A 23246-nucleotide genomic window follows, 5' to 3' on the forward strand; every position below is an offset into this window, starting at 1 on the left:
CTTCCTTCTTAGAATGCTGAGAAGCCTTACCCTGGTCCCTGCCCAGCACCCATATTTGTCTGTGTCTTCAGGTTCCCTCTCCCAGCCTGTGCTGACCCAGCCGCCCTCCCTCTCTGTATCTCCAGGAACAACAGCCAGACTCACCTGCACCCTGAGCAGGGGCGTCAGTGTGGCCAGCTATCCCAGTCTGTGCTGCTACTCAGACTCAAGCATGTGATTGGGATCAGCAGATCCCAGCTGCTTCTCTGGATCCAAAGATGCCTCGGCCAATGCAGGCTTTTTGCTTATCTCTGGGCTCCAGCCTGAGAACGAGGCTGACTCTTACCATCAGATCTGGCACAGTAGTGTCTCTCACAGTGACACACAGAGATGGGGAATTTGGGACAAAAACCTGGGCCTGCTCAGAGTCTTGTTCCATGACGGTTTTAAGTTTTAAAGTAACTCGCACATATACAAATGACATTCGGAAGTGCTTCTGCTTCATAGAGCGTCTACTCCCAATTTTTCATTCCATGTTTCTGAAGTGTCAGGAAAACTAAACACAAAAAGAAAAAGAAAAAATTCATGATGACACTGAAATGTTGCCTGGTTATTCATATGGAATAAAACCAGAGATTTTTTTTTTTCTCTTGAAATAAGGAAAATGAGACTTCCCTAGCTTTTACCGTCATCAGAGCCCAGGGACCCTGCAGACAGGTGGACAGACCAGCACAGAATGGACTTTGCTCTGTGAGGGGTCAGAGGCCTTCCCATCCCCCAGGTTCCTGTGCCCAGGGACAGCGAGGCTCACTGTGTCCCAGAGATGACACACCGCAATGTGAGGTGCTGAGTGAGGAAAGAGCTTGGGGGGAATTTCAGGCACAGAGCTAGCCTGGAACCCTCACTGGGCACCAGAGCCTTCAGTTGTAAAGTCAGGGAGAGGAGCATTAGTCAAAGGGGCAGTATGGGACTTGTGTCCAGGGAACCTCTTTATGGGTCATGAGAGGGTGGGGGATGCTCAAAGAATGCTGGAAAATGCGGAGCCTGCTCCAGAGGAGTTGGGTGAAGTACCTCCATGGATAAGACCTTACAGCTGACACCACTCAGGACCCAAGGAGCCTTCCATGACTGGGTTTCCCTGAGCCCACAGCTATGACTTGTATCCACCTCTCCTCTCATACCTCACTGGAGCTTTCCAACAACCCAGGGCGTGGGGCGGGGCTGTGAACATCAGGCGCAGGGACTCCCCAGTGTGTGCTTGTGTGACACCTCCTGTGAAGCTCCTGATGGTCCCAGATCCAAGGTCACCTTCTCCTCCACAGGGAGCAGCAGAGACATTGGGGGTCACCATGGCAATGGTACCAAGGACTCTCATGCAGAGCCCCTACTTGTGTGACCTAGGACAGCAGTGGGGACCTTCCAGGGGTTCCAGACTGATTCTCGAGATCCACATTTATTACTAGAACCTCTTTGGCTACCTCTGGGTTCCAGCCTGAGGACGAGGCTGATTATCACTGTTACAGAGCTAAATACAACCCCAATGCCACAAAAAGCTCCCGTTCCATGGGAAGTTGGAGATACTTAGCTCTCAATGCAAACAGAATTACTTTGTTTCCAGAAAGAAAATAGCCTCCACAGGGGCTGTTTGTGGATGAGAAGGACCGAAGTACAGCGTTTATGACCTGGCAGAACCATGTGATCTCACCCTAGTCCTGTGTTTGTCTCCTGGTACCAGCCAGGGGTTAGCGGATAATTCTCTGAGCTCTGAAACCTTAAAGAAGCTGTACTTCTCACTTTCACCTGATTTCAGAACTTTGTGGGACTCCTGATTTCCAGGAGTTCTCCTCCTCATTGAGGAGAACCAAAGGAGACATTAGTGACATGGACAAATCAATGTCTCAGCCCCAAACGTCACAGAGAAGACTTAATCTACTGCCCTGGGCAGTGACATCATAAAAAACCCATCTGCAAAAGTCAGCAACCCCTTCCAGGACAGCTGGGTGGTGTCATAGGTCATGGGTTCTGAGCCCAGCAGGGGACACTGTTGGACTGCTCCTGAGAGGACAGGGTTCTGCCCCGGGCCATCAAGGAAAATACTCTAATGCATCTTTCACACTTTGGCAACAAGTGTCCACATTGAAGTTTTACTTCCTGCACCTGGGGCCTCCCGGAGCCACATTCGATCTTGGCTCTGACACACCCATTCATGTCTCATATTTCATACTTTACATCTCGTGGAGACATTGTCCTGAGCTTATGTTCAAGAAGGTGTAGATGCACGATTACACAGCAGGAACAAATTTGCATGAAGAAACGTGGCCTGTGAAGCTCTCTGGGCACAGGACAAGAGATGCCTGGAGACGGGAGAGTCACAGTTCCAACAAGTAGACCTGAGCAACGAAGACTCTGGGGCTTCACCACCATGACTCAGATTTCTCCCCTCATCACCCTCCTCACTCACTGAACAAGGAGTTTCATTAGGGGGAAAGTGAAGGATGATGGTAGGGGTGGGGCTTTTTCTCCTGACATCTAGCACAAGCAGTGGGTAATTCCATTCTTTCTACCACCTTCTCTCCCTAATTCCAGGGTCCTGTGTGTGACTGTACTACACATGCCATCATGCACAGTGTCTAGAGGTGTGTGTGTGTGTGTGTGTGCGAAATGAGTGAGGAAACATCTTCTCTAATATGGACTCCAAACCAGAAGGCATCTTGGCAGAGTTCTAATCACACATGCAAGGAAGTATCCCAAAGACTTAAAGGGCACATAGTCCAATCTAATTTACTGATTCTCGAAAAAGATAGGAAACTCAACCCAACAGAAACAGTATCAGATTTGAAAATTATAGGATAATATCATTTATGGACATTAATGCAAAAATTGCCCAACATACTAGTAGAATCCATACTATATCAAGACAGAATCAAGTCTGCGGGAGCTGGTGAATATGGATTTTGGAGGGAGATCAGATATGAAGAGGTTCTGAACCATATGTCAGTTGCCCCATTCAGGGAGGGAATTTTGGAGCTCTCAGTGGTGCTTCCCTGACACAGAAAAGGAGAAAAAGATGGAATTAGTGCAGACACGGCCACGGAACTTGCTGATCCTCTAGCCCATGATGAACAGCCAGCATCAGCCTGGTCCTGCAGACAGAGACAGCACAGCCAAGGGAGAGCTCTTACCTGGGTCAAGCAGCATCACCCAAGAGCCACCAGGGGGAGCTCCTCTCTGCTCCTTCCTGCACTGTGAGGGGCTCCTGGGCCATGGATTGCTCTGCCACATGCAATTTACCAATCCTCAATTCAAAGCTGGCTCTGAATTGTCACTCAGACCTTCTCTGCAGGGCACAATTGTTTTGAAGCATGATGCCTTCCAAATACCTGAGATAATTTACCGAGATCACTCAGGCTCCCTCCAGAGTTCAGGAAACAATGCTGGCGATTATGACCTCTCAATTTATTCATGATGAAATGGATAATGAATGCTTTAGCCCTTAAAGTGTCTTATTTTTAGAAAATATGTCTTTCTAGTCTATTTGTTCTCATTTTTTTCAGTAATATTTCTTAGTTGTTTATGGAAAATGATGTCATTTATATTTTCAGATATTTTAATTATCTAATTATTTTTATCTTAAAGATTTTCTCCTATCAAAATTTGAAACATATTAAATATATCATATATATATATATTTCTCTTCTGTCTCAGACATCTAGTTGATTATTAGGCATAAAATAACTCAGCATGAGTCATTTGGGCTGACATAAGCTGATCCTCCAAACACACGTGACGAGAAAGGAAAGAACAGCCACGCACATTCTATTAATCAGACGACAGTCTAGAGATTTAGAAATGGAGAACAAACCCTGCTTTCATTTCACACTGTGATCAACACCCATTTGGGGGCTTCTCTTTACCAGCTGCTTGAGGAAGTTTATCTTCCTGGGCCTTCCCTTTACCTCTCAGACCCCCCGCCCCTTCCCATTCCTTCTGCTCCACAGGAGACTAAGGGAGCAGGGGATTGAAACGCTCCATGATGGTCACGCCCACTTGTTCAGGAGCAGGGTTATTGTTTTCCCTGATTATGAACACGTGGAGTCCTATTTTGTTGGATATCAATTTGGGAGGAATTCCATAATTTCACGTCGATAATTTGACCATTCTCCCTCAAAATCTGCAGTTGCCTTGAAGCTACTCCATATAATTCTGGTTCTTGGAGCCATCCCAAGTCTGGCAGTGCAGCCCTGTGAGTCAGCACCCCAGCCCTGGTCAGCTCCACTGCTGCTACTGGGACAGGGTCCAGGACTGAGTCGGGGGAGACCCCTGTCCCTTCACACCCCAGACATGGGCTCTGTGATTCCCCAGTGGACTCTGCTGGAGGGAGGAAGGACTCCCAGACTCCTCCAAAGAAGACAAGAAGGGATTTCGCTGAGGAAGGAAGAATCTTCCCAAGGATGGGAATGGATTTGAGATGAACGAGATGCTGGGACCAGGCGGTGGAGAGCACACCCATCTCGTTGTTCAGCCCTCAGGATCACAGAGAAGAAATTCTGGAGTCTCCATCCATGAAGGCACCAGGGATGCAGAGGAACTGATTTGATGAAAGCCATCAACCCCCATCACTCAGTGTCTCAGTCACAGCGAAGTCATTGGTCTGTGTGTGGTCCCAGCATCTGTGTCTTTCAAGATCTCCCCCAGGGACATAAGGATGACACTGGGGCAGGAAGAGAGAGGAAGCAGATTTGCATGAAGCACCTTCTCCAAATGGGCCTGGGAGGCATCAAAAGCCCCAATACCACACTCCACACTCCACACTCCAGCCCAGGAGCACAGCAGGTGATGTCCTGTGAGTGTCCCCACCATAGCCTGGATGGTGCTTCTTCTCGGGCTCCTTGCTTACAGCTCAGGTAAGGTGAAGGGACACTGCATCCTTGGGGGACACATAAAAGCTTGGTCTCAGGCTGACCCTTGTCTCTCATAACAACACTTGTCTCTCTCCCAGTGGTTTTAGGGGTGGATTCTCAGACTGTGGTGGTCCAGGAGCCATCACTCTCAGTGTCTCCAGGAGGGATGGTCACACTCACCTGTGGCCTTAGCTCTGGGTCCATCTCTTCCAGTAGCCACCCTTTCTGGTACCAGCAAATCCTGGGCCAGGCTCCCTGCAGAGTTATCTACAACATGAAGAACCACCCTTCTGGGATCCCAGATCGCTTCTCTGGATCCATCTCCGGGAACAAAGCCACCCTCACCATCACGGGTGCCCAGCCTGAGGACGAGGCCAACTATTCCTGTGCTCTGTATATGGGTAGTTACACTGACACAGTGCTGTAAACCCATGGGGAAGTGCAACCAACACCTCCTCCTGTGCTCAGAACGGCTCAGCCCTTCGAGGCAGGAGAGCCAGTGAGAGGGTGGAGACAGTAACACCACCATCGGGGGAGGTCCATGGCCCCATCCTCCTATCCAGAGGTTCATCTCCATGTGCCTCCTCCAGCCTCTCCCAGGCTGTGTCCATCCTTCTAGGGTGACTCCTCCAAGACTTTCCTTCCCCTCACCCTCTCTGCCTGTGATGATGGGGGGAGGCTCAGCTCCAAAATACATCAACCGACAGTGAGACTCGGAGACGCCACCACGACCTTTGAGACTCTTTTTATTCAAACAGCATTGACAGGCCTACTCTCATCCACTAATGTGATGATGGAGAACAGATTAATATTTAACATTTCTTCATGAATATGCATAAGCTAGGCCCATAGCACATTGTTCTTCTGCTCCATACGCCAGATGCTTATCGTCATTACACAGTGAAGATGAAGGAAAAGAAGCATATGGGAAAGTTCAGGTTTAAGGATGTCAGCGAGATAGTTGATGCTCCCCTGATATCCACTTCTCACACTTTCCACCTCCTGTGATTTGGGGAATCACTCAATTAACTATGACAGACATTTACCTTTTTATTAGTGTAATTTAAAACTTATCAAAACCTTGGTACATAAACTATATGGTCGATTTTTATAATTTACTGATTTGGGGAAGTATTTGCTTTGTTTTCTGAGTAATTGAACAGTCAATTTATACCAGTATCTTGGCTCACAGTAGGGTGCATGGCCCATGGATGTTTGTGGTGACAGTGACCAGGTCTCAGGCCAGTGCCCCTGACATTATCTCCACCAGAGCTGAAGTCTGACTCGGGAGCAGAAAGAGGCGCTGTGGTTCTCCCCAGGGTCTGCACTGTGGGTGCACAGGGCTGGGGCATTGGTGCCTCCTGTGCTGATGGGGACCCTGCAGCCCTGTCCTGTCTGGGCTGGGCGGAGTCTCCTGCTCACAGGGATAAGAAAGGACCTAGCAGCTGCTTCCTCCCTGGTCCCTCCCAGGGGGCAAGTTCTGAGTCTCACTCATCTTACCCCAATTCCCAAAACTCACCCATCACTGGAGGGGAGTTGAAAAAGATCTTGTCTGAGATTTGGAAAAACAAACAAACAAAACTGGATTGAAAACCAGGCTCTTTCAGATAGAGGCTATACATCATGCTCATGCTGCTGAATTGCTCTGTGTGCCACTGTCATTGCCTGGACAGGTGCCATCATGCCCCCCCCTCACCAACCTGTAAGAAAGAGGACACGGGATGAGGAAGCCAGAGCAGTGAATGCAGATCTGGACACAGAACAGCAATGAGAATGGTCAGTGCTACCGCCAGCTCCAGGTCCCCTGAACCACCACTGAGCTCTCACGTCAGCCTGAGTCAGGGGTGGACTGAGGGGAAGCTGAGGGAGACACCAGGGCTCCCTGTTATCAGCTGCACACAGGGCCTTGGACACGGTGGAGACAGCACTGAAGGAGCCTCTTTGAAAGGAGAGGTGAGCGGAGTTTGGGCGTGTGTGCAGATACTGATGAGGCCTCACACACCCACTGTCTCCCAGAGGAATCCTGTCGGGGGCAAGAACAGATAGAAGTCAGCAGATCCCGCCGTCTGTGACATACGGAACGGCACTGTCTCCTCCCATACTGTGTCTTCTGTGCCCCAGTTGCCCAGCCCTGATCTGTGTGAGGAGCGGAGGGGTCGTTAGAGCAGGAAGGGCTGGCAGCTTCATAAGGACCATGAGCTTTACTTTTGAGGGAAGTGGAAATTCTGGGAGCACATAAATGAGGTTTCATTTGGGATTCCCAGTTTCTCAGTGGTTAGGAAGAAGTAGAAGCTTGAATCAGATTTCCACTATAACTTATTTATTGATTTTTCATAAATTCCTGTGAAAATGTCATCTAATCCTTACTGAGGGCCTGTTGTGTGCAAAAAGCAGCCCTAAATAGTGGATAGACTGTCTAACCATCTAACTTCACTACCAGCTTTGTGGTCAGAATAATTACCTTTTCCTCCAACTTACTGAGCTGGAAATCTAGGCTAGAGAGATGAAACAAGGTGCTCAGGGTTATCCCAGCAGTAATGACAAAACTAGGTCTTCATTAATCTGTAGTTGATGCCAAAGGCCATTTTAACCAGAACATAATTGCCTCTCACAAATACCTAATGAAAGTAAATCAATGAAAAGAACATAAATGAAAGTAAATCAATGTAATGTAAGTGACAGGACAATTTCAAAACGTTTTATTGCATTTTCTGAGTGCTTATACTGAATCTTTCAGGCTGGCCTCATAAATCATGAGTTATAGTCACCCAGCAATCACAGTCTGCAGGTGCTGTGGAAGGTTCTAGCCAGACCCAGTCAAGATGCTGCTGACTGAGGAGGCAGGAGCCATCACATGTCCCTCCTGCGGCGGCCTTGGCCAGCCTTCCAACCATGGTGAGGGAGAAAGCGTTTGAGAACGTCCTTCCCCTGCACTCCTCTCCCAGGAGCCGGCCAGGAAGCATCTGGGGGCAGCAGAGGGGAGACTGGGAGGAAGGGCAGTGGGGGCTGAAGGCCTCCTGGGTCAGCACTGAGCTGACCGCTGGTGGGGAGGGGCGAGTGGGGGCTTCCGGGGGCGACAGCAGGCGGCCAGGGAGGGCGGCGCCCAAGGCAGCAGCGGGTCCGCAGGACGCCCTCACCGAGGTTCAGCGGCACATTTGTGGCGCGCAGGAGAGCCCAGGACAGGGGGACCCAAGGGCAGGCGGCGGAGCCCAGGGGTGGAACGAAGGCGAAGCCCAGGATGGGACAGACGGCGGAGCCCAGGACAGGCGGAGCCAAGGGCAGGCGGCGGAGCCCGGCAGGCCGCCCCGGCCCCGCCCCGCAGTCACGTGCCCCGCAAGCCCCGCCCCTGAGCGCTGCAGTCTAGACCCCGCGCCTAGCTCCTCTGATTCTCAGACGCCTGAGGACTCGCTGTGGTCGTGTCCGGAGGCCCCCAGCTGAGACGGCGCCAGGTGAGTGCCCAGGGGGCGGCTTGCGGGGCCCAGGGGTTGGGGGCAGGCAGCGCGGACGGGGGGTTGCGGTGTGGCATCTCAGGGGGCGGGCGCCTCCCGCTCGGACCTCCATTCCCCACCCGCCATGTCTCCAGCAGGTCCCCGCTGCCCTCAGCCTTGCTGACACCCAGCCTTCAGGTCAAGCGCCTTCAGCGGGCTGGGAGCAGGATTCTGCCCAGAGCAGTGTCGCAGGGGTCTGGGGTGAGGGGTGGTCCTGGGCCAGCTCTGAACACGGGGAGCTGGGATCCTAGAGGATGCTGTGCACCTGAATTAATCAAGGAGCCTCTAAAGTCCTCCAGGACCAAATAAAACCCTGGGGCCCCTCTAGGGACGCAGATGCCGCAGGTGGGGGTCGGCGGCCTCAGGATGAGTGACCGCCCTTCGTGCAGCGCTGCGGTGTCCTTTGTGGGTGGAGGCTGCCATGGTGGGCCCTTGGAAAATCTCAGCACCCTCAGCGCCTCCAGTCCCCCATCCCCACCCTGCCAATCAGAAGAGGGTGCCCCCTGCCCTTGCTTCTCTCTCCACTGCTCCTGGTTAAATTCCCGGGGGAGGAAAGAAAAACAAAAAACTAATTTTCCAGGGAGAAATCTTGAGTCAGATTTGTGCTTAGGCTTCTCACTGAGAACTTTGCTCATATTTTTCCTGGTGGACGTCGATGGAGGCAGAGCAGGCACCTCGCCTTTGGGCAGGGGGATTCAGGGAGCGCAGTGAGCAGGGCGTGGGGGTGCTCCGCCTTTGCTGAGGCCCCTCTGCACAGCTTGTTGGCTTCCTCTCAGACCAGCAAGTTGGGGAGGCTCAGACCCCTGGAGGGGAGAGAGATTGTGCCTCTCCTGATGCCCTGGACCCCCGCCTATTGCTGGGGTCTCTGGAGTCCTGACCTTGACTGCTGGTCTGTGTCCCCACACGCCCACCCCAGGCTGCCTCCTTCTGTGAAGGTGCTGGGTCAGGCCAGACCCTCAGGTGCCTGCATGGCCCCACAGACCCGCTGCTGCCCCCCTGCAGCTGTGGAGAGGAGGCTGCCCGTCCTGGCCTGGCTGCTGGACTACTCCATGCAGTGGATGAAGAGGGACTTCATCCCTGGGCTCTCAGTCAGACTCATGGTCATTCCCCAGGCGCTGGCCTGTGCTGAGGTGGCCTGATCCTGCCCCAGGCGACATATCTGCCCCTGCTGCTGGCCACCTCCCCTCCCCAGGACCCAACCTCCCATGCCTCAGCACCCCACACAAGCAGAGTAGAAATGCAGTTTCCTCTCCAGACAAGCAGAACCCAGGGTTCCAGCCCCTTGGGAGCCAAGAAGCCTTGGATTACAGTCTAGAGCACGTGACTGCCTTTGGGTGGACGCAGACCCCTGTAACTGCTCTTCTCACACCTGTCACACTCAGTTATCAAGGCAGTTCTCCATGGTGTGATGGGGCCAGGGGGTGACTCACTGTACCCTTAAGAACGCTTCCTCAGGGTCAGGCCCGATGGCAGAGTGGTTAAGCGTGCACTTCTGCTTCTCGGCGGCCCCGGGGTTCCGGTTCCGATGCCGGGTGCGGACATGGCACCACTTGGCAAAAGCCGTGCTGTGGTAGGCGTCCCACGTATAAAGTAAAGGAAGATGGGCACGGATGTTAGCTCAGGGTCATTCTTCCTCGGCAAAAAGAGGAGGATTGGCAGTAGTTAGCTCAGTGCTAATCTTCCTCAAAAAAAAAAACCACCTTGAGGGACAATGATGGGCACTGCAGAAACAAAGGAAAAAGGCTAGAATCTTGGAAATTAAACATAAGTTATAAATACAAACCAAAGGGAAGTTCCAGAACTAAAATTGCAGTACATGAATAAAGACCTCCCTAGATGGGCTCAGGAATAGGTGACACTTAGATTGAATTTCAGGTATTGGGGAGGATATTTAGTACAACTGGAGAAAAAAGTACCGACAAGGATTAGCAAAGACAGACAAGCAATGAATATGGTGTTATGTGCCAAATAAAGTGGAATAATGAAAATATTTTTAAAATATTTACGTACTGAAAGAAACAGGACCTTTTGTTCTGAATAATTCCCATCTTTGTTAATATTCTCTCGAGGGTGTCACCAGGGGGCGCTGTCGGTCTGTTCCAGGTGAGCAAGGCCTGCAGCAAATTCAGGTTTAATGGACCCTACACCCACGCTCAGAGGCCTGAGTTAGAGTTACAGCAGGTGCTTCCTGCCAAGGGACAAACTCAGAGCTCACAACACCCCAGCATTTCCGTCATCCTACACCACACTCAGTGGAGCCTTTTTATTATTATTATGGGAAATTTCAAATATACACTAAATAGGAGAAATTGAGTAATGAATCTACATACCCATCACCCGTCTTCAACTCAATCAATGTTTTGCCAAATTTATTTCACATACTTCCCAACCCTGCACACATTGCTAGTTATTTCCTGAGGTATATTTTAATGATATAAATCTCACTTACTTTAGCTGAGTTTTCATAGATTAACAAATCACATATCACCATAATCCAATATTAGAACATTTCCATCAGCCCAACTAGTTTGACAGCACCAGTTTGCAGTCAATTCATGTCCCACATCCAGCTCCAGGCAACCACTAACTCATTTCTGTTCCTGTAAATTTGACTTTTAAGGATATTTAATATAAACTGAATCATCATTGTGTAGTTTTTTGTGTCTGGCATTTTGCAAACCATGTTTTTGAGATTCACCCATGTTGCAGCATTTATCAATATTCAGCTCCTCTCCTTTGAGGTACCGCATCTTGTTATTTTTCTCATCAGTTGATGGGCATTTGGATTTGTTTTCCAGTTTTGGCTCAACTGAAAAGTAAACACCCCAGCGAGAATCTCCCAAATGCAGGGACTTGGGAAACTGTGCAAGATGCCTTGCTAAGTGAACAGAGCCATGGGAACAACTCTATCATAAAATACTGAGGTGGGTTATTTCTTAACGACATATAGAGAAATTCCTGAAGGTACATTGAGAATTTATGGAATAGTGCCCAAGTAAATGTCTACAGAAGATATAGATATCTGTAGGGTAGAGGAGAGTTAAATGTTCATTTTACATCCTTCTAGACTATACAACTTTTGTTGATTAATATATTATTTAAAAAATGTCCCCTGGCACCCCACTGGCCTGGCATACCCTGCCTCCCACAGGACCCCATGGTGGCAAGGAGCGCAACTAGAAACACTGGTGTATTAGGTGTGGACTGCATATGCCACAAAACTAAGTATGCAAAATTATTACTTTCTTCAACTTGAATGAGCACCATTTAATTTTTATTTCGATCTTTTATCCATGCTTGAAATAGATTTTTAAAAATCTGGTCAGATTAATCTACAAATGCTGGATTCCACAGGCATTTCAAGTTTAAATGCCACATTCTGCAGTTGCCACCTCTCCCCTGCCCTCCATCCTAAGTTCCACAACTACCAAGAGGGAAGTTGGTGCAGGCAGGGGGTCCTCCCACTGTTGGATGGGCCCTGCCATGGTGTGCCCACTGTTCACAGGCCCATGTAGCACTTGGCAGAATTAGCCTCACTGGAACCCCTCACAAGGTCAGGTCACAGCAGGGCTTGGCCCCTCTCAGTTGCTGAGGTCACTCTGAGGCCTCTGTGAGGCTGACACAAGCTTCCTCTCCTGGCCCCTCTTCCTGAATGTCCCCTCACTGGTGCTGTCATCTGGGAGGGCTGGGGAGTTTTTAAACATCTGCACAGCTGAATAGAAACTCTGTAGGTTCAGTGCAAGATCAAAACGTTGGATCCCTTGTACAAGAAACCAGGGTGGTGTGCAGTTAAAAATAATAGAAAGCATTTTCTTTTAAATTAATTATTACATATTAAATGTAATAAAAGTGATAATGATGCATGAATAAAAACATAAAGTTACACTTTACCAAGCAATAACCTTCCAAAGTCATACTTTATGTTATACAATAAATAATATTATTCTCACGATTCCTTCCAGAAGAATTGATAAAATTCACATGATGAAATGCCTAGAAGGACATTAACACAAGGACATATGCAGTAGTAAATTTGCAGTGATTTGTACAGCTGAGACTAACTGAGCGTTAGATGAAGAAGGAATGATCTTGGTGGTGGTCACTAAGGGGACTGCCTTATAATCATTTATTAAGTTCTCTCATATTTTGGTGCTTCTATATATATTTATTTTACCTCATATAAAATATTTTTAAGCATTTGCAATATATAAATATCAATTTATGTAAAAACCCCCAACAGGACTCTCTCTTTGACCTGGTCAATGCCAGGATTCCACTCAATGGGAATTGTCCTCTTGGTGACTTTAGAAAACTGATGGGAAATCATCATTAGTCAAAGATCCCAAAGCAAGTGTGGAACACACCAGTGAAAAAAGCATGGGCTTTTCCAGGATGATTTACCATTTATTGGTTTTCAATTGCAAATTTCTTAATCCCAGGAAGAAAATTTGTGCTGAGGACAAGTCCCTACCACTCAGTTTGTCAGCTGGTGATCTTATTTGTGAATGTCCTCTTGAATCAGGCATCAGTTGATAAAAGAGTCACAGTTGACAACTCACCCCCAACAACGAAACTGTGTGTATCTTCTATCATGTACATTGTCAGATATTCATACAAGAGTTCAATTGAAAGAGAAATAAACTAACAAGCCACCATATCTATTTCAGACAAAGATGGGCAGCCTTACCTTGGCATTAGATCGGGTCTCCACCCTCTCATGAGAAAGCTCCTCCAAAAGGCCCTCATGGGGAGTGAGGAGGACACAGATTAACTGTCAGTCATTGGTGGTGTTGCTCAGGAATTACTCAGGGACCCCTGCTTGATATGGATACAGAACTAGAGTGTATGGATGTGGTTGATTAACAAGCATAGAATAAGCTGCTGCTAGGTCATCCTCTTTGGCAGGAGAAGCATAGAAGAGAAGAGGAAAAGGAGAAGAATGAGACACAGAATCCTCAGCTTTGGAGCTAAAGACAGCTTAAACCAACGTGCAGTGTTCCACTTACAAATGGAATTAAATACATGCTATGATTAAACGAATTCCCATCACTCTTCTTTCCCATGTTTCAATCCAGCTAACTGCCACTGGCTTCTTGACTTCCTCCAAACCATCTCAGCCTCCATTGAGCCATGTATGCTGCATCTCCCCTCCGTCGTATGAGATTTTCCAATTGATGAAAAGCAACCTTACACTGGGAGACTGATCTAATTCCAGGAAAATTTTTCCTTTATTTAGTCACTAAATATTTGCCATAAAGATAATCAATTTTAGAAATTTTGAAAATATGGATGTCCTACCATTTCAACTAAACATTATCATGCATGTGATATTTTCACTTCCAGTCTTGCTTCTCTAACTATATGTGTGTGTACATTGGTCAGCAGCCAGCCAGGTTCACACTAGCCAGCCAGGAGTGGGCAAGTTCATTACAGAGAGGAGGGCTGGGTGAGCAGTGATGCTCTCTGACCGAGCTATACAAGAGAGTTACAATGAGTGACGGGCACCAGGGTAATAACCAGGTAGTACTGTTATTCTCATGTGTCAATCTTCCCAGGGGTGATAGCTCACAGAATTTGAACACTTCTTAGCCAGATTTTTATAATCTTATCAAATACCATTGAAATATCACCTATATTCTTATCTATTCTGGCCTAGATGCTGCGGAATGACCCCACACCAACAAAAGTTGGTGAGGTTGTTCTACATGGTGTCTGGATCTCTCAGAATCTGTGGCTGACCAGAAGCATGTGGGCTTTCTCCATGCTTTTCCTGCTAATTACTATGCCAACATTTGTGGTAATGTGCACCAATATATGATCTGTGTGATGTGACCACAGAGGCTACCTTATAATGAAGGACAGTGATTGAGACCTCTGTATGCCCAGGTGATTCAGGAACATGGATGGATGCTGGGACACCCTTGCACTGGGACTAATGATCCAATTGTGGAGTGATGAAAGCTATACAGTAGTTCAGAGCTTCAACATTGGGGCCACAGCCCTGCATTCACACTTAGACCCTTTCACACAGGAGCTCAAGAGCTTGGGTCACTCATCACTGCACCTCATTTTCTGAGGAGTGGGAACAGCAAACACACCCACAGATATGGCTGTGGTGAGTGATGAGCAAGTCAAGGTATGTAAATCATACAGTGGCTATGGGGTTTTCTTTGAGGACGGTGGCACTTACAATTGTGCTGTGTAACTAGGACGTATCTATGGAGAACTGACATTCTCTGTCATATGCACTCCTGACACATTCACAACATCCCACAGACTCACACATAGGCACCCTTAAGGCCCCATGCACACAAATCCACACCCCTGAAGGGAACACAGCTGTTCCAGGGACTGCAGAATGTTGCCATAGTTCTTTACCTGGGAAAACAGTTCCTACATCACACGCCCCATCCTCATTCCCAGCAGGAAGCTGGAATCATGGAGGCTCTCCAGACTAAGGCCAGCAAGAAAGCCCCACCTTTCTGTTCATCTGAATTTTTTCCTCAGCATGTGAGTGTTCCAGAATGCAGACCATTTTCACGTGTTATTGAGGTCACCTACAATTAGAGAAAAGAAAACACTGAGGGTCAGATCATACTCTGTAGGTTTTATCAGATCTTGTGTCTTCTTAGTGAGTGTAGAATACCAGAAAGAAAGCAGTAGTCAAGCCACGGGCACCAGAAGCATATAGGACACATGGAAAAATACTAGCTTTTCCTATGGGCTGTAATTCTCAAGTCCATTTTGGTCTACAATTACAAAATTCTTAATCCAAAGAGAAATTGCTACTAAGGATAAGTCCCCCTTCCACACAGTTTATAACTTGATTCTGCCGTTTCTTTTCCTTCCTCCCCAAAGCCCCAGTTCATAGTTGTATATCATAGTTGCAAGTCATTCTAGTTCTTCTATGTGAACCGCCCTCAAAGCACGGCAACCGGCAGACAGGTGGTGTGGTTCCGTGACCAGGAAGTGAACCCAGGCTGCTGAAGAGGTGGGCAGGGAACGTTAACCACTAGGCAATAAGGGATGGTTCAGTGATGCAGCCATTTTTAAATGCCCCCTTGAACCCTCATCTGTTTGTAAGAGTTTGTGTTCGTCAGTTCAGACTGCTGTAACAAAACACCATGGACGGGGTGGCTTAAATAACAGACATTTATTCTTCATAGTTCTGGAGAGGAGGATGGGAAAGAACAAGGTGCCCGTGCACTCGGTGTGTGGGGAGGGCCTCTTCATGGCCTGTACACCACCCCCTTGTATCTGTTTTCTCACACAGTAAGGAGAAGGGAAGTTCTATTCTCTTGCTCTTCTTATGAGGATACTAACTCACCATGAGGGCTCCACCTTCATAACCTCATCCAAGGTTCCCTCCAAAAGACTCACCTCTTAATACATTTACATGTGAGTTTAGGGCTTTGGCATATGGATTTTTGGGGGAATGTAAATATTCAGTTTATAACCTTCTACCCTTCTATTCTCCCAAGATATGTATTCTAGCATAATTAATGTATATTGTCGTATTTTCAAATTTGAAACTAATTTCTAAAAATTCAAGAAGACAATATTTCTATGAGAGACAACCTTACTTTGGCCTTGATGGAGCCTGTTTGTCTGCCCTGCCAGTAGGAAGCTCCTCCGACTTGTTGTCTTGGGGTGCTAGGAGGACTCAGAGTAACAGTCCTTCAGCGGTGGTGTTGCTCATGAAATACTCTTGGAGCTTTGCTTTATTTAGAGAAGTGGCTGGAGTGTACAGATGTGATTCTTTAAAAAGCATAGACTGAACTGAGATTGGCCAGTCTTGCTTAGTGGAAGAAGGAGAGAGAAATGAAAAGAGCAGAAAATAAATGAGAAAAAAGTATTTGGCTTTGTAGAAAAAAGCAGCCTAATGCAATGTGAAATAGTCACAAATGATCCTAAACTACATGCAGTGATTCGGTTACACATTTCCATTACTCCTCTCACCTATTGTGAAATCCTGCGGAGCTGGTGCTATCTTATTGTCACCTCCCAAAACAATTTCACCCTCCAAAGGTACATATATTTACCACTGCAATTATCCTCTTTTCTATATGATTTTTCATTTGATTACACGCAATATTTTCTTAGGTGACTGGATTCAATTCTAGGTAAAACATTCCGTTGTAATTATTGGCTAAGTCTTTGTCCTAATCAATTATGGAAGATAGGTGAAGCACAGGGTATTGTTAGGATAGTTAAATCAGCCTCCATGACAGTGTAATGGTGACATAAGACAGGATATATTTGAATGTAGAATGTAGAAATGTACAGCAAAAGAATAAATCCTAACGTAAACTAAGGAATTGAGTTAACAGCAATGTGTAAATACTGGTTCATTAATTGTTCCATGCGCCACATTAATGCAAGATTTTAATGACAGTAGGAACTGGCAGGTGGGCGGAAGGATATGAAAACTTTATTATCTGCTCAATTTTTGTTGTTGTTATTAATATAGAACTGTTTTAAATAGTAAAGTCTACTAATTAAAGAATAATATGGCAGCAGTATTTCCATGAGAGATCTATTTTGGCTAATGCTAAGTGAGCAGCTGATATATAAATATTAGTTCAACACATGGTTCATTGTTAAACGTGAGCCAAATTTGGACAATAAATGCATCTTTACTCCTGTAGTTGAAACACTACTGATTGACTTGGTAAGTTAAACTTTTCCTATGTAAATGAAGAAAGACATGGCTTAGGATTTTTAAAGTATTGTCTTGAAAAAGGGACATGGAAAAATTATGATGATTATCCTTAAATTAACTTACACATTGAATTTCCACAGCACCTTCAATGGAGTCCTGTGTGTGGTGCACACTGGCATGTGACAAGATGCCCATTGTTCTGACCCACTGCTGGAATTGGGCTGTATCTCTCCTTAAACAAAGTACAATTTTCTCTTTGTATCCATAAGGTTAGATCCTGGGATACGCAATCACACTAGAGAGAGCTTTTGACATACTGCTGGCAGAAGACCACAGGAAAGTCAAGAATAAGGTATTCTCAGTTCAAACTTTTGATACCATTATTCACAGGCTGCCCAACAGAACTACTTGCATTAAAGTTGTGCTTCCAGAAAAGCACGCAGTTTAATGTTCACTGAAAACACTTGGATTGTGTGGGAAAATACTTTGATTTAGATGAGACAACACAAGCAGCAGAGCACAGTGACAGAGAGCATGGGTGCAGGTGCCTGATGACCTGGGTTCAAATCCCACTTAGATGTCACATGACCCTGGGAAAGTTACATAACTGCTCTGTGTCTCAGTTCTCTGTGCTGTCATATGAAAACTTGAAGGGCCCATTTATTACTATTATATTATAGGGCTATCATTATTACAAACAAGTAAAGCTTTAAGACCAAGTACTGATTCATCACAAATGCTCAATAAGACTTCAGTTATTAAATGTCTGAAGAATAAGCTACATGTTGCTGGTGGTTGACTACAGAGAGGGGATGGCTGCAGAACAGGGGAGGATGGAAGCTTATTCTCCAACCTTTACATGGGAGGGATGCCCACAGTTCATGGAGAATGTCTGTTTTCATCTCCTGTGATCCCCATTGTAACCCTATGCGGGGTGCAGAACAGGGGACACAGCACACCTCTTGCAGTTGAAGGCAATTAAATTTAGAGTGGTTAAGTGACCTGTCCGGAGTCACAACACTGATGAATGAGAGATCTGAGGCAGGAATGTAGTTGGTTCCCTGGGTACAGAAATCGGAAAACCTGAGACCAGTAGATCACACCCCAGATGCCTGAATCAAGATCCTCCATCATTCTCTTCCTGAAAACAACCTGATGACAGGTTTCTGTGGGGAAAAAGTTGATGCCCTGGATGATGTGTCCAAACCAAAAGAAAAGTTGGTGGGGGCTAAATCCATGATCCAGCCTCTTGCCTCCACATTTCAATCCCTTATCCAAATGTGAAGCAATTTACCTGGATTGAAGCCCCTCAGAAGGAAATGGGATGTTCAAACTTGTGTTCATCCTTCCCCAGCATGCGCACACTGTCACCTGCCTCCTGGTGAGCCTTCCTGATGGTTAGGGGACCACCCTGAGTGACCAGTATGTGTTTCGCTCTCTGACTGCCTCAGAAGCCCAGACATTCCACGGCAACTGTCACATGACGGTTCTGACAAGAACTAGCTTTCAGTCAACTGACCAACCCTGGATGAGCAGTTAACGTAAACTAACTGGGAAAGTGGCTGTCTGAGCTGCTGCTTTGGTGGATTAATGAATTAAGAGTGTGACCCCAATATCCCGCTGACTATTGACCTGAGTTGCCCCTGTGCAGCCTGTGTAAAGGCCTGACTGAGAATCAGCTGTGGCTGCCCCAGCACTGAGGGTGCACCTTCCCTGCTCGCTCCTTCCTCAACAAATCTCTACAACGAACTCTCTACAATCTCCTCATCCTCCTCTAGACCCTGCAATGGCAGAGGAAAGTCCCATCTCCTCTTGGGAACTCCTCCATAGCCATAGCCTGTGACCCTCACCCCAGGACTGTCACAGAGGATCACCCAGACACTCCATCCCTCTGTCACTACAAGAATACTCCAGGGATTGTAGAAACATGGTGGAATTTTGTTACTTGGAAAATCAACTTATTTGACTAAAACTGCAAGCATCATTCCCAACAGGTGGCTGGGGCCAGGGCGGCACTCCAGACAAAAGCCAGCAAGTAAGCACCACAATTCTTACATTTTTTCATCAGACAGTGAATTTACAATATATACCATTTTCATCAGAGTGAATCTACAGTATATACCATTTTGTCTTTTTCTTGATGCCACCTGCAATTACAAAAAGTAAACAGTCTTAGAAACAGATTACTCTGTGCACTGTTTGCACAGATCTTTTGCTCCCTTGGTGACTGAAAAATAAGATAGGAAAGTGTGGTCATGTCAAGGCCCACAAAAGCTAGAGGAGACAACACCTGTGGAAAAGGCAGGAGTTCGTCTTGGAGAATGTACCTGTCAGGGCCATTTTGGTTGACAGTTACAAAATTCTTAATCTGAAGAGGAAAAATCCCTACTGTAGAAAAGGCTCAGTAATGTACATTTTTAATCTGATACCACCAATTTTGTATCCATTCTTGAGTCAGGTGTCAATTGTAAGATCCTCCTCCTCAACCCCTTGACTAAACACTCTTAGGCAGTCAAAATTAGGGACTGTGTAATGTGTATGATTAGGTGTGTATATCAGAAATTGATTGAAAAAGAAAGGAACCAAGAAAATCACAATTCTACCTTAGGCAAAGAAAGTCTCTCTTAGCTTGGTAATGCATGGGACCTCCCATCTGCCCTGTATTGATGAACATTCTCCACAAGATCTTTTTGGGGAGCTAGAAAGACACAGAATAACTGTAAGTTCAATGGTGGCGCTGCTCATCAATTACTCAGGGAACTTGACATAGACCAAGGACCAGTGTTTATGGATGTGGTTGGTTCACAGGCACGGATTGAGCTGCTGTTGTACCATCTACTTGTTGGAAGAAGAAAGGGCAAGGAGAGGTACAAGAAAGAAATGAGAATAGAGCCCTTGGTACTCTAGGTGATGACATAGTAAAGCAACATAAAATAACCAATCTACAAACGTGTGAATACTAAAACACATGCTATGAGTCCATGACAGAGTCCTGTCCCGTTCTGTCTTTTTTGAAGCCCAACGGAATTGTCTTCCAAGACTGTCTCCAAGGATCCACATACGTTTCCACTTCATTCATCATGTGCTGATTAGGAATTTGCCCTTGATTATTCACAAACTATTATTACGGAACTGGATTCAATATCAGACATAACATTTAATTTTATATATTCGCTAATCTTTTGTTATAAAAATAATCAATTATTGAAGACTAGAAAATACTGAAATACACACATTTTAAAACAACCACTATCAATCATACATTTTCCTCACAATCTTCCTTTTCTATGCCATGTGTTTGTTTTACTTTGTGGTTGTCTATGACCGGCCAACTAATAGTGGACAGAGCATGATTAGGAGCCGCCCTTGCTGAGCACTAATGCTCTTTAAACCATCCATGCAAGAGAGTGGCCATTTGAATATCTATACTGGAGAAATTTCTATTCAAATCCTTTGCCTAATTTTGAATTGGGTTGTCTGTGTTTTTCGTTGTTGAGTTTTAGGGGTTCCATACATTTTCTGGATAATAATCCCTTATTAAGTATATGACTTGCAAATATTTTCTCACATTTTGTGGATTTCCTTTTAATCTGTTGATAGTGTCTTTTGATGCACATTTTGCAAAAAAATCATGAATCCAGTTTGCAAATATATTTTGTTGTCTGCCCATTTGGTGTCATCTCTAAGAAATCATTATAAAATGCAGTGTTGTGAAGCCCTTAGAAAAATGCCTGTTACAGAGTCGGTGTTAATGATTGTTCAATTAATAAATCCAGAAGTAAATTGGAAATTTAACCATGTTTCTTCCAGTGGCAGAAACTGGAAGGCTGTCAGGAAGGAAGGAGGAAACTCAGATTTTTATACACACACTTTTGTACATTTTGAGTTTTCTATGAGAGCATTATTCTTATTGCTATTACTGTACAAAACAAATCAACAAGGAAAAAATTTTTAAATTTCCCCAAAATATTGGCATAAAAACACCACTTAATTTTGCTCATGGACACAAGATAGGAATTCAGACAAGACGTAGTGGGGATGGCTTCTTTCTACTCTATGATGTTGGGGCCTCAGCAGAGAAGACCCCCTGGCTGGGCCTGACTGGAAAACTAGGGGTTGGAATCCAGAGGAGGTGACTTCACTCCCATGTGTGTAGTTGATGCTGGATTTGGCTAGAGGACCTACGTGAGAACTCCCCAAGTGACCTGGGCTCCCTCACAGCAGGGCAGTCCTAGGGCATTCAGATGAGGGTTCCACAGGGGAGTGACCTGGGTGACCAGACAGAGTCTCATGGTCATTTCCAACAAAACTTTAAGCATGACCCAGTGTCATTTCCAAGCTATTGTTCAGTGACAAGGAGCACTAGAGTCAGCTCTGGGTAGAGGGAGGTACCTAGACCCCAGCTTTCAATGGGAGGAATGTCAGGTGGTAACGCAGCCCTCTCCCTGTGGCATCAGTAGAGAGCTTGTGGGTGCTGGATTTCCACTCTCCACCCAGCAGTGAAGGGGTGGGTGCTCCTCCACATACCCTCAGAGGTAGACACAGAGCAGGCCAAGAGCAGAGTGGGGACCTTTATCACTGCCATGTGGTAATGAGCTGCCCTGCCCTCCTGGAGTCAGTGTAGGCATATTTGCATCAACAAGGAGACACTCCTACCTCTCCCATCCAGGGAGTATCTGTGGAGGCTTGGTGGCAAGTCTGCACTCCTACCCTCTCCCAGCAGGGAAAAGATCTCCACCTGCAATGGGGAGTCTGAACATTCCCCACACCTGGAAGGAATGAGGTGTTGCTCACCTCTTCTCCCCTGCTGGAGCGATGTAACAGAAAGACAGCTAAGACAAAAAGTTTAAATACTACCCAAAGTCTCATAATACAATACCCAAAATGTTCAGCTTTCAATCGAAAATAATTCTTCATACTAAGAATCAGGAAAACATCACACAGTGAAGAAAGACAAACAATAGATGCCAACACAGACATGACAAAAATGTTAGAATTACCTATCTGACAATGATTAAAAGCAACTATTAGCAAAATAAATTAACACACATATGAATAAACTTGAAATAAATGGAATAATTGAAAGTCTCAGCAAGGAGATGCAAAATATGTGAAGCAAAACTGATATCAGTGAAAGGAGAAGTAGATCCACAAATACACCTTATGACTTCATTAAAGCCTTCTTAACATCTGATAAAAAACTCAACAGAAAGTCAGCAAGAATATAAGAGAACTCAATGTGATGAACTGATGAGATCCAAGCAACATTCATAGAGTCTAAATCCAACAACATAGAAGACATATTAATTTAAAATGCACAAAAATATATAGACCCATATCCCTCACAATTGTAGACATAAAATTCCTTAATATATTATCAAATTATATTTTGCAATATATAAAATGAATTATATAGCATGTCCAACTGTGGATTACTGCAGGGATGCAAGCCTAGCTCAATATGAAAAATCAATCAACGTAATTAACCATATGAAAAGATTAAAGAAGAAAAATCACATGATCATATCGATCAATGTAAAAAACAATTTGACAAAATTTAACACATGATTAAAAAAAATCTCAGTATGTTAGGCATAAAGAACAGCCTCACCCTGATAAAATTGATCCACAAAAACCTACAGCTATCAGTATCCCTAAGGAGGAAATATTTAACACTTTCCTGCTATCACTGAGAACAAGGCAAGGAGGCCCATCCTCTCTACTCTTATTTAATATCATACCGGAAGTTCCAGTGAGTGCAATGAGACAAGGAAAGAAAAGACATACAGATAGAAAAAGAAGAAATGCAACCATGCCTTTTTTGCAAAGGACATGACTGTTTCCACAGAAATTTCCACGGAATCTACAAATGAAAATTTCTATAAGTAATAAGTGGCTTCACCAAATTTGGAGGCCACAAAATTAGTATATAAAAATCATTTGGATTTCAGTATACTAGTAATGACAGCATTGGCAGAAATTTAAAGTATATAATCAGTTACTATTCTTCAAAGATGAAAAACTTAAGTGTAATTCTAAGAAATACACAAAAAATTTGTAGAAGTCTTGTACAGATCTTGGATTCTGAGAACTTTCAAATGCAGATGAAATTAATCAAAAAAAGTCGATCTAAATAAATGGAGAGATGCAGTACATTCATGAGTCGGAAAATTTAGTATTGTAAACAAGTCAATTTTCTTTTAAATTGATGTATGT

At 45.5% G+C, this 23246-nt stretch overlaps 1 long non-coding RNA gene and 1 gene segment (V, D, J or C); both read left to right on the plus strand.

The window, feature by feature from the left end:
- Nucleotides 1-4846: 4846 nt before the first annotated feature.
- Nucleotides 4847-5307, plus strand: LOC138925460 (immunoglobulin lambda variable 8-61-like). The segment is given in 2 exon segments: nucleotides 4847-4883; nucleotides 4979-5307. Coding segments are annotated over 2 exon segments (366 nt in total).
- A 2901-nt stretch (nucleotides 5308-8208) lies between these two features.
- Nucleotides 8209-17015, plus strand: LOC111774581 (uncharacterized). Of its 2 annotated transcripts, none has more exons than XR_011441671.1 (3): nucleotides 8209-8329; nucleotides 11167-11292; nucleotides 13036-17015. It is a non-coding gene; the product is annotated as an uncharacterized lncRNA (long non-coding RNA). The 2 variants fall into 2 exon arrangements; XR_002809581.2 differs by having other exon boundaries at nucleotides 8213-8329; nucleotides 13274-16890.
- Nucleotides 17016-23246: the final 6231 nt, after the last annotated feature.

The sequence above is a fragment of the Equus caballus genome, chromosome 8 (genome assembly GCF_041296265.1).
Source record: "Equus caballus isolate H_3958 breed thoroughbred chromosome 8, TB-T2T, whole genome shotgun sequence".
Classification (NCBI taxonomy): domain Eukaryota; kingdom Metazoa; phylum Chordata; class Mammalia; order Perissodactyla; family Equidae; genus Equus; species Equus caballus.